The sequence below is a fragment of the Pristis pectinata genome, chromosome 4 (assembly GCF_009764475.1).
Source record: "Pristis pectinata isolate sPriPec2 chromosome 4, sPriPec2.1.pri, whole genome shotgun sequence".
NCBI lineage: Eukaryota > Metazoa > Chordata > Chondrichthyes > Rhinopristiformes > Pristidae > Pristis > Pristis pectinata.
The window spans coordinates 27,292,585-27,303,711 of NC_067408.1; the positions used below are offsets into that span (position 1 = coordinate 27,292,585).

An 11,127-nucleotide genomic window follows, 5' to 3' on the forward strand; every position below is an offset into this window, starting at 1 on the left:
ACCCGGGGGAAATCCATGCAGTTATAAGAAGAACTCCATACGGTCAGCACCAGGGTTCAGGACTGAACCCAGGTTGCTAGAGCTATGTGGCAGTAACATTTCATGTTGAGCCACTATGCCACCAGAAGTTACATTAGCTAATCTCAAAAAGGAAACGAAAAAGACATTTTCAATTTTAATGTCAGGATAATGAATTAGACCCATCCTTAACTTGCTGAAACTGGTGTCCCATGGCTCTTTGTAGATTGGGAAGTTACAACAATTTCCTGACCTCCTGTAGTCCAGGAGATTGCTAATTGGGAAGGAATATACAAGAATCGTTATGGAATATCATACAAAATGCTGGAGGAACTCAGCAGGTCAGGCAGCATCTATGGAGGGAAATGGACAGTCTTCATTTTGGGTCAAGACCCTTCTTCAGGAGTGGAAGGGGGGAGATAGCCAGTATTAAAGGAAGGGGGGAGCGAAAGCTAGTGGGTGATAGGTGAATCCAGGTGAGAGGGGAAAGATAGGCAGGTGCGGGGGGGAGGGGGGAAGTGGGAATGATGTAAGAAGCTGGGAGGTGATAGGTGGAAGAGACAAAGGGTTCTCTCTGGTTATGGAATGAGCTGTTTTTCTGTAGGTAACATCTAACACCAATCACAAGAGAAGCAACATAAATGGGAATACCATCACTTCCAAGTTCCCAAGTTTGTCACCTACCGTCCTGATTAAGACAAATATCCTTATTTCATTATTACTAATTCAACATCCCAAGTTCCCAATTATGCCAGCATTATGTGATCACCTTTATCAAAAATTCTGCATTTAGTTAAGTAAAGGTCCATCATCTTCTCCAGCTGATAAGAACTAAATAAACTACATACCTGGAGTTTGCAAGGATCTTACTAACAGTAAGGAGGGTCTTTGACACATGTAGATGTGAAATCTAATGGAGCATCAGGTTGTGATCCTCTCTCTGACATGCCTCTCCCATGTCAGTCCTCTCTCTGTCACTATCCCAGGTCTCAATTTTCTCCCTGACCATACCTGTCACGCACCACTCCACCATAATATCCATTCTCTGTTATAATGGGAAATTGAAGAGGAAATTCCATCACACATCCGCCTTGGGTCTCATGTGCACAGAACACCAGAATTCAGCAATTATTCAGTGGACTAAGCCAAAAGTTGCTAGCAAAGTTTACCCTTCAGGCCTCTTTAGTTGTTCCTGCTTTAAATGATAATATTTTGTAAAGCCTTGAGGGAATTATTTCTGTGAGCTGAAAGTATGTTCATTCACTGACAGTAAAAATATGTTATGTCTGAGTTATAATTAAAGGTGTGAAAATGAAAAGAGTTAAAAATAAATCCTTTTTAATATAAATAATTATGGAAATAATAAATGGCACCTTACTCTTCATTTTTCTTGAATAAGGTCCTGATGCAGACAATTGATAACATCACTATATTAATAAGTCACTATGTAGAAAAATGTCAATATAGTACTTTGTATTACCCTGAGCTGTAACACAGTACACAAATGAGTTGTTCAGGACAGAGTGAAATACATTTAAAGTTCATAACTAACTATTCTTTAAAAATTATTTTTAAAATTATTTAAGTTTATTCTAATGTGGAAAAATAAAGCTCTGATACACATTACCCAAGAACTTTTGACTTGTCTCGATAGCAGAAGAGGGAAATTTCAAGGAAGCCACTGCAGAGTGGAACATCTAACTGCTCCTGAGCATTTATTTGGGCATAAAACGCAAGAACAGACCATTATACATTAAAGAAAAATAACATAACAGAACCATATATTGCACTGAAAGGGAAAATAATATAGCAAACAAAGCTTTATCCCATACAGTTGTCTAACATGTATCATAATCATACTGTTATCATATCTGGCATGGAAGGCAAATATAGGCTTTAGGCTTGCCAGTATCTCTGAAGAAATGTGTCTCTTCTTCCTTGTGGTCCCACTAGATATCTTATCAAATCCAAATTCATCATGCCAGTCCACAGCTTTTGTCTTAATCCACAATTCCCTTCTCCATACAAGGGAAACACAATTGTCACTGCAGATAAATGTTGACTCAGGAGGAACCATAGAGCAACTGCTCCCTTAACAATTTTGCATGGCATTGCAAATTGAGCTCTCTCATTAAATTACAGATGTATTACCTAATGATTTGCTCAGTTTCTTGACCATCACCCAGTTTGTCTCTTACCCTACACTCTAAATTTGTAAAATGATATTTTCATAATGAATTAATTGACTTTTTGCTTAACTGGCATTTGCTTAGAACCCAACTCCTACAAATATTTGTGAACACAAAATGAGTTAAGCTAAAAATCAATTCACTAATCTTGAATACAACTGTAAATGTCCAAGCAATACTGGACTACTTGTCTTATCAAACTGGTGAGACAAAGTGAAGAGCAGATTCAATCCTTAACATCCAAGTCCTTGGTAAGTAACTCCTCACACGTTAGTAAATATATCTTGAACATTAAACTAACATAGATTCAGTTAGTGGTTTCAATAATTATTATTAAAGAATGATGTTGGTTAACAGCCATTAAGCATGCTATTATACCAGTATAACCTCCAACAAAGAAATACAGAAGCAAATCATTCATCTATAAATTGTAGAAATAAAGCAACTCCAGAGGAGGGGCTTGCAACTTATGATTGGACAGCACTGCATTGGGCCTTGCCAATCAGTTGGGACCTATCTTACCTGCAGACGTTTGCAGTCAGGGTCCTGCTCCAGGTAAAAGTGGTTTAGTGGGCAGGCAACTGGTGAGCTCGGGCAGCTCACTGCTCAGCGAAGATCCACACCAGTGTTTTAAGTTGCAGCACTAAGGAAAATAGCATTAGATTGTCCTTAATATAGCTTACCACTGATGGGAAAAGTTGTACTGTTAATCCCCAGTGTTTAGTAATGACTGTGCTTTAGCCCTATAGATTGCACTACATTGCTGCTCTAAAAACATATGTTGTCCCCACATGATGCAAGATAGTTGGCAGCTTGTTTACAGAGTAAGAAGCTTCACAGGCCAATTGGTAAGTTCTCATTCATAAAATTAAAATGTACTACAATAACCTGTATGTATATTGTACCTCTTGCATGACAAAAATTCCAAAGATGCTTCACGGTACAGAATATCAAACAAATTCTGACACTAGATGAACAACAGCTTGGTCAAAGAGGTAGATTCCGTTTAACATCTTAACGGAAGACAGAGAGATAGCATAGCAATGAGATTTGGGGAAAAGATTCCAGAGCTTTGAGCCTTGACAGCTGTAGACTGGACCACTAATGCTGGAGCAATCACATTTGGAAATGATCAAGACGCCAAAATTGGAGGAATGTAAATAGTTTGGAAAATTGTGGGCATGAATGGATTACAGAGACAAGGAGGACTAGCCCCAGAAGGATTTGAAAACAAAGATGAGAACTTCACAATTACAAGATATCGTTCAACTGAGATCCAATATAGGCTAAGGAGCAAGGGCTGACGGTAAACGGCAGTCGGTTGGTCATGGGTACTAGGATTTTGGATGATCTCAAGTATAAAAATGGTAGAAGGTGGTAAAATAGGCGGGAACACATCAGAATATCAGGCGGTAGGCTGAAAAAGTTGTCGATAAGAGTTTAGTTAAATTTGCTGAATTCTAAACTGTCCTCCTCACTGTTTGTTTCGGCTAAAACCTGTCCCTTCATTACAAATTGCTCGGGACCGCTGTTTTCGTGACCTGCACTTGATTTGAATGAATGGCGTTGCATTTCAACAATGTACTAATTACAGATATTAAGAATGAAGGAAATATTTTCAAGTAACACGATCAGGTGTGCCAGGTGCAGTAGGACTGTGTGATTCAGCGGCGTCGCAGCGATATTATATGATCATGTTTAGAGAGAAACGCTTTAGAAAGTGCATTCTGTCCATGCCCAATCCCATTTTTGACTGAAAGCACTCGGGTCTTGCGACCACCGATTTTCTCAAGATTTGATTTTAAATTACAACACTACGTCTAAGTTGTAGTACCATCTGGTAAACCACTGTGAACAGCGTTGACCTGTTTCTTACCCATGAGCTGTCTATTTCACGCTGCAACTGATGGTAAAATATCACATTGCAAGAAACTCTTTTTCTAAGGGAACGGAATCAAGAGTTCTGCAGGCACTCGGCTCATGCTGCACAGACTCTCACAGAACTTTTATCAGGAGAAAATATAGCTCGTTACTGCCCCTTGCGATTAGCCGGAGGTATTGAGCGAACCGATTCCCAACGTTAGAAGCACAGAGACAGGAGCGAGAAAATGAAAAAGAAGTGGAATTCCTGATAATTGAAAGCAGCGGTTAGATGTATTTCTGCTTCCCTACCGGCTGGAAAACACCTGCCCAGAAATTAAGGCAAGTACCATCAAACCTATTGATCAGAATTTCAAATCATGATCCAGTTTTGGGAAGTTAATCTATCATTACCTCCAATTACAGTTGCTGCTGTTCAACACTCACTCAGTGCCCATACACTGAAGAGAGGCGAGCTGCCCCTACGGTAGGGGCGCTGGGGACAGACATCTCTTGCTGGTTTGCTCATTGGCTCTCTCGTTTTGTTAACAGTACCTTACCCTATAAATGCTGCCTACTCTTCTCCTACGCAGGTACTCTGGTGATTTAAAACGTTCCCCCGAAGAGTCAACATGTACACGCTTTGTATATGGGCAAAGTACGGTACAATCTGTTCTTAACTCTGTACAAGCTCTGTCAAATAACTACCATTCAAACGCCATCTGCTGTCCACGTGACATCGGTACTAGCCCCGTTCATAATTAAATATTATTGCAAAATTATAACAGACTTCTGGAGTTGCTCCAAATGGACGACAGCGAAGTTTGTGGTTACTTTCCCCTACCAGAGGGGTTTGTGTAGATAGTCGGTACAGTGAGGGATGTGGAAAACTTCTGAATATTGCTTCCGCGCACATTGGCCGATGAATGTTGGGGCTGTACCCAACGCGGTAGAAGGATCCAAAATGTAGGCTCAACAAGGTATATGGTGAACTGTGGCTGTGTTCGTGGACGTGGTGAGTGTGGACGGAATGTGTTCGATGATGAAAGGCGGGTGTAGAGAGATATGCTGGGAATGGACGGTGGGTGTGGTCGGGATGTGTTGGGAGTGGACGTTGGGGATGGATGGAGGGTGTGGACGGGATGTGTTGGGGATGGATGGTGACAGGGGACGGGATGTGTTGGGGGTGGATGGAGATAGGGGACGGGATGTGTTGGGGATGGATGTTGTTGGGGATGGTAGGTGAATTGGATAATGGGTGTGGGCTTAATGTCTTGATGTAAATTAGGGGTGTAAATTGGATGTGTTGGCATGTGGAGACTGTGTTGGATGTCAGGTGTAGGTAAGGGTGCAGTATCGCTGTACTCACGGTAGAAGAGGTATTCGGTGTAGCTGCTCCATGCCCTATCGTCGATTGCCTGGCCGCAGGCTGAGCCGGTGAGGGACGAATTGCTGCCCAGCAGAGTAAAGCCCGCCTCGGCCAGCGTGTCGAAGGCTCTCTCGAGTTGCCGGTAGCGGAGGTAGAAGCGGGACGTGTACCTGTCCGGGGTCCGGTCCGGGTCCCTGCTTTCGTTCACATTATCTCCGAACACTTCCTTGAGGAGCCCGATGCGGCCACACGCGAGGATCCGAGGTACCCGGCGGAAGAGCCGGGCGTCGCCTTGCATGCTGTCCCGCCCCAGGATGCAGGAGCCCCGGTAACCGATTGTGATGAATCCTGCCCTGCGCTCTGCTGCCTGGCTCACCCCCCGCGGTAGGTCACTGCCCTGGGACAGCTCGTCCTGGTCGCTGTGCGAGGGGTCTTCGAGGCCAGGACTCTGCCTCTCGTCCGGACTCAGCATCCGAACCAAATCGGGCAGCTGGAAGAACTCAGCCTCCCGCCGGAGGCGCATCTTCTCCGGGAAGAGATCGGGAAGGACCACCGAGCGATCGCGCAGGTAATCCAGGATGTAGCGAAACAAGAAGCCGTCCCTGTCGATAAAGAAACGTCCGCGGTTGTCCCGGGCCAGCTCGGGGCTGCCAGAGTTCCTCTTGTGGCCGAACATCCTGCCAAGCACCGAGTTGGGGAGGCTGGTGAGGGTGGAGAGCCGGGTGAAGTATACCTGGCCGCCCACGTTCAGTTCCACCACTTCGGGCAGCGCCCCGCCGCTGTCCCGGGCTGGCACGGCTGCTGCCCTGCAGTTGGCATTCAACGCCATCGCCAACCGGCCGCCAGCGACTTGTGGCCGGCTGACCAAGCCCTGCGCTGTCTGCACCGGCCGAAGTGTCCAGGATCTCTCTCTCTCTCCTTCCCTCCCTCCCTCCCTCCCGGCACTGGCTCGGTGCGAGTCCCGGCTTCCCTTCTCACCGCAGGGGCGGGCGAGCCGATCTGCTGGGGCAAGTTGGGAGGCTCGGGGAACACCGACTGACCGGGTCCCGAGCTGTTTTCTTCCCGGGCGGGTGCTCGGAGCCGCCGCCGCCGCCGGGTTCGCTGCTCCAACTCCCAGTGTCACATCTCAGAGAAGCAGAGTGAGAGAGAGAGAGAAAGCTGCTGGGAAGCGGCTCTTACATCATCTCCCCAAGATCACACACCGCCTCCTGTCGAGATTCACTTCTGCAACTTGTGGACTCCGGATGATTCAGGTTCACAGACGAAATGGAGAAACCTCTCTCTCCGTTTGCGGCTTCGGCTTCGCGCCAGTAGTCGTTGGCGCCCTGGCCACTTTCAGACTTGGGCACTTTCAGAGATGCCTCCTGTCCAGCTTCCCCCACCCCTCTCCGTCTCCATCTTGCTCGATTTCACGGAGACATGCCAGGTTTCACCCGCCACACTGTTGTCCCCCGCGGGTCAATCAAAGTTGTCATTGAACGTTAGCCACTGGGAGACCAAGTGTACTGGATCCACACAATGAAGCGCCGAAACCGCGGTCTCGCCTTCGTTTCCTCGTGTTCCTTTGCCCTAGGGTGCCGAGGGATCAAATCTATTGAGACGTGACGGGATATTTTAAGATTGTGGAATAAATAATTAGGTAGAGCTGGAACTGAGCGGATAAGGTGACCCAGCAATCCATAAAGGCTCGCAGTCAATTCAGTAATATCAGTCTACGCCAAGAGTTCAACGATTCAGAAATACGACAATGGAGATCTTGGTAAAAGTTTAGACCACGGCTGATACAAGTGATCCCATCGATCAACTTGAGCTTCAATAGCCACACTAATGGGTATATGCTGCAATAAACTGGAACGTTGCTGATATTGGTAACAGATAACATAAGAGTGAGTTAATACTGGAAAGCTCGAAGTGCGCAATGGGATCCAAAAATCCTTCAAACAGCGCCTACCCACACTTGTAATCACACATGCTGCCTAAAAATAGCACGATTAAATATGTAAAAATTATATACGGTTGACTTTTTCCTTTTAGAAAAAAATTAATTATGCCATAAACAAAAAAAGCCTATTCATAAATAATGATTATCGTAGTTAATTAATTTGCGTAAAATAATCCACATGATTCAATTCCTTTCGGGTCCTGCATCTAAAGCTGAAGCTATTTCATATATTATGGCTGAAAATTATTGTGTGCGAACACACAATGAAAACACGCAAGCCTGTTTGCATCGGGAGAGAACATCCTTGGTTCTGAAATTGTTACTTGAAAGGTCCGAATAACTGATCTCCGAAATAAAAGAAAAAGAAAAAAAGTGTAGAATAGCCCCGCCAACTTCTGTTAAAAGTTGGGTTTGGAGTTTGTCAATTTAAATATTAACCCATCTTTTTGGTGTTCTTGCACCCAATATCTAACGATTTTGTTTTGTTAAATTTTGTAGTCATAACATTAATATATAAAAGAGCAATTTTAATGTGATTGAATAGGTTGTGATGGTGTCTTTTCTCATTTGGATCACTGGAGCTTTAGAAGCCTTGATAGACTGCTGATGCTGAATTCAGACATTTATTTCAGCCTAATACTGGAAATGCTCAGCAAGTTAGGCAGCGTCTACGGGAGAAAAACTGAGTCAACCTTACATCACAACCTTCTGAAGGTTGGCATGAAACCTTGTTGTCCTCATCAAAGATGTTACCTGACCTGCTGAGTATTTTCAGCATTATCTCTTTTTGTTTCAGATTTCGCACAGCCACAGTTTTGTGCATTTTGTCTAGCCTTATCTCACAGCTTCTCGGCAGGCTGGCAATTATGGATGCACTTTTAGGTCTACTTAATGATAGGGAGAGTGGGAAAGTACCTTGCACAGAAGGGATATCTGCTAGACAGAGGCATTTCAGCTGGAGATCCCATCCACCTGCAGACTTTTTTTCTCATAAGTGGCAAGGTTTCAGGAGACTCCACTTGCTGGAAGAGTAGTCATTGAGATTTGCCATGTTCTGGAGCCACAGTTGAAGCCACAGTGTAAGACCAGGACCATGAATGCAGATGATGGTGGAAATAAATTCTTTTGGCTCCATGTCATTTCAGTGTGATCAGCATTTCACAATTTCCAGTACATCATTGCATTTGAGAGGCTTGATATTTAGAATGGGCTCATTCATCTTCTCCCTGGGCAGACAACAGCAGGCATAATGAATTCTCAAGGACTGTGAGCTCAAAAATACTGCATGGATCTACCCCCCATCAACACTTATGTTGTCTTCAGGGCACTGCATGAGAATCTGGAGATAGACATCCATTGCAAGGGATTTCACTTCCTGAATGTCCAATTGCTTGGTGATCAATTGCAAAAATAAAACATGGTGGTCAAAACCCAATACCCAGGCAGTGGTCATGACTCGTTATCGTGCTACAGTTTGATGCATCCCCCATGCCAGACCAAAGGATGGGTGCTTGGGGACAAGAGTTCTTCTCCTTCCCTCTGGCTCTTGATACCACCCTGAGGCCTGTGCAGAAGAGAGTCATGCTGTGAGCCACAATGCCCTTGAGCAGAACATCACTGCCTTTAATTAATGCTTCTGTTGCCCAAACTGGTTAAAGGCAACTTGTACCATACTGCAGAGCAGTTCTCCAAAATCATTGATGCCTGCTGCATCCTTAACAATCCAGCATTAATCCAGATTGTGTGCTTGCCAGTAGCTGGGGAGCAGAAAATTGAGAAACAGCAGGAAGAAGCAGAAGAGGAGATGGAGGAACAGAGCAGGGCCATGTCAAGAATGATATAAAATAACTGTTAATATTACAATATCAAAACTACAATCCCAGTTTTCTATCCCACCAAGATTTGTTTCACCTTCCTGAAGGTGAAATCATGGAATCACAAAAAGATTACAGTATGGAAAACAGCCACTCAGCCCATTTAGTCTATTCTGGTTCTATGCAAGGCAATCCCACTAATCCCACTCACTTGCCTCTCCCCATAGCCTTGCAAATCATTTCCTTTCAAATACTTTTCCTGTTCCTTTCTGAATACTGCTGTCAAGTCTACCTCCATGACCTCACCCCAGTAGTGCTTGCCTGATCCTGACCACTTGCTGTGTACAAAAAAAAGTTTTTCCTCTTGTCACTTTTTTTGTTCATTTGCGAATTACCTTCATTGTTTGTCCTCCGATTCTGTCTGTTACCCGACATGATTTAAAATATTTCTATCAGATCTCCTCATGATCTCCTGTTTTCCAAGGAAAAGAAACCCAGCTGCTGTACACTATGCACATAACTAAAGTAAGTCATTCCTGGAATAATTTTAGTGAATTCACATTCACCACATTTTCCTCATTGTCCTTCTCTCTTCCCTTATTAAAAAGTTTTGTCAATTTAGTTAAACACACTTTGCCTGTAATATATTCATGCCAGTTTTCTTTAATCAATCCACACATGTCCAAGTAACTGCTGATTCTGTCCCTGATTATAATTTCTCCAACACTGAGTTTAAACTCACTGACCTGTAGTTGTTGGATTTATCCTTTCACCTTTTTTGTTTGAAAAGTTCTTCAGCTGTCAGACACTTTCACTATATCTATAGATGTTTGGAAGATTGTGGCCAATTTCCAATTTTACTTCCCTCAGTATGATACAAGCCATCTGGACTAAGTATAGCTAATCTTTCTAGTATCCTCTTTATCAATCTTGAACACATCCAGTATCTCAATTATATCTTCATTATGACTTCAGCAGCTTCTTTCTCTTTGGTAGATTATTTACCTCACACCTCAACCATCCTTCCAGCCTTCTTTTTGGTCCCCAATCTGCTCTGCATTTCCTCTTACTACCATTTTACAGTTTCACTGCCATTCCTTTTTGGATGCTCTTTTATGTTTGCTGCTGATATTCTCTCATACTCTCACTTCTTTCTTTCATTTCCCCTTTGATTTTTTTATATAATCAGCCTGCTTCTCATTTCTACCATCAACCTGGTCCATCACATACCCTTTTCTCTGTTTTGCTTTATTGTCTATTTCTTCCATCATCCGGAGGCTCTAGATTTAATTGCCATGTCTTTCTCCTTTGTGGGAATGTACTTAAACTGAACACAAATTACAGTTTTGCCTACTAATCTTTGATTCTACTATATCAGAGCAAGATTGTTCTTATCCCATTGAAATTGGCCCTTCCCCATTTGACCATTTTAATTTTAAAGTGGTGAATATCATTTTCTACAGCCCTTCTAAACCTCACTGCTGTTCCCTAAACATTGCCCCACTGATACATGCCTGCTTCATTTGCAGAACAAGTCCCCATTCAGCTGGATGGGTAGTGGTCAGGCAAGTCCTCCTGAACATACTTCAAAAATTCCTCCCTCAATTTACCCTTTATATTACAACCTCAGTCTAAATTAGGATAGCTGAAGACCCTCGTTATCACTGAGCCATTGATCAAGTATCAGAATGAATTGCTATCTACATTCAGGACAGAATACAGAGATTAGGAGTAAAAGATAACAACAGAGGAAGAAGGTCGTTATTGGTGCTCTTCACTGTTCAATAGTGAGATCTTTGCTATTCATAATTGTTATTAATGATTTGAAATTAAAAGCACAATTTCTAAATTTGCAAATTACAACACACTGGGGTGTAGTCAATAATTAAGAAGACTCCATCAAATTACAAGAGGATATTAATACATTTGCAAAAT

At 43.3% G+C, this 11,127-nt stretch overlaps 1 protein-coding gene across 2 annotated transcripts in view; it reads right to left on the reverse strand.

Annotated features, from left to right (window-relative positions):
• kctd16b (potassium channel tetramerization domain containing 16b) overlaps positions 1-6,265 on the reverse strand; it is a 184,706-nt gene extending 178,441 nt beyond the window's left edge. For both annotated transcript variants that reach the window (XM_052014520.1, XM_052014521.1), the window contains exon 1: positions 5,437-6,265. In XM_052014520.1, coding sequence (XP_051870480.1) covers positions 5,437-6,265 — 829 coding nt within the window. The remainder of the gene's footprint in view (positions 1-5,436) is intronic.
• Between the last annotated feature and the right edge of the window lie 4,862 nt (positions 6,266-11,127).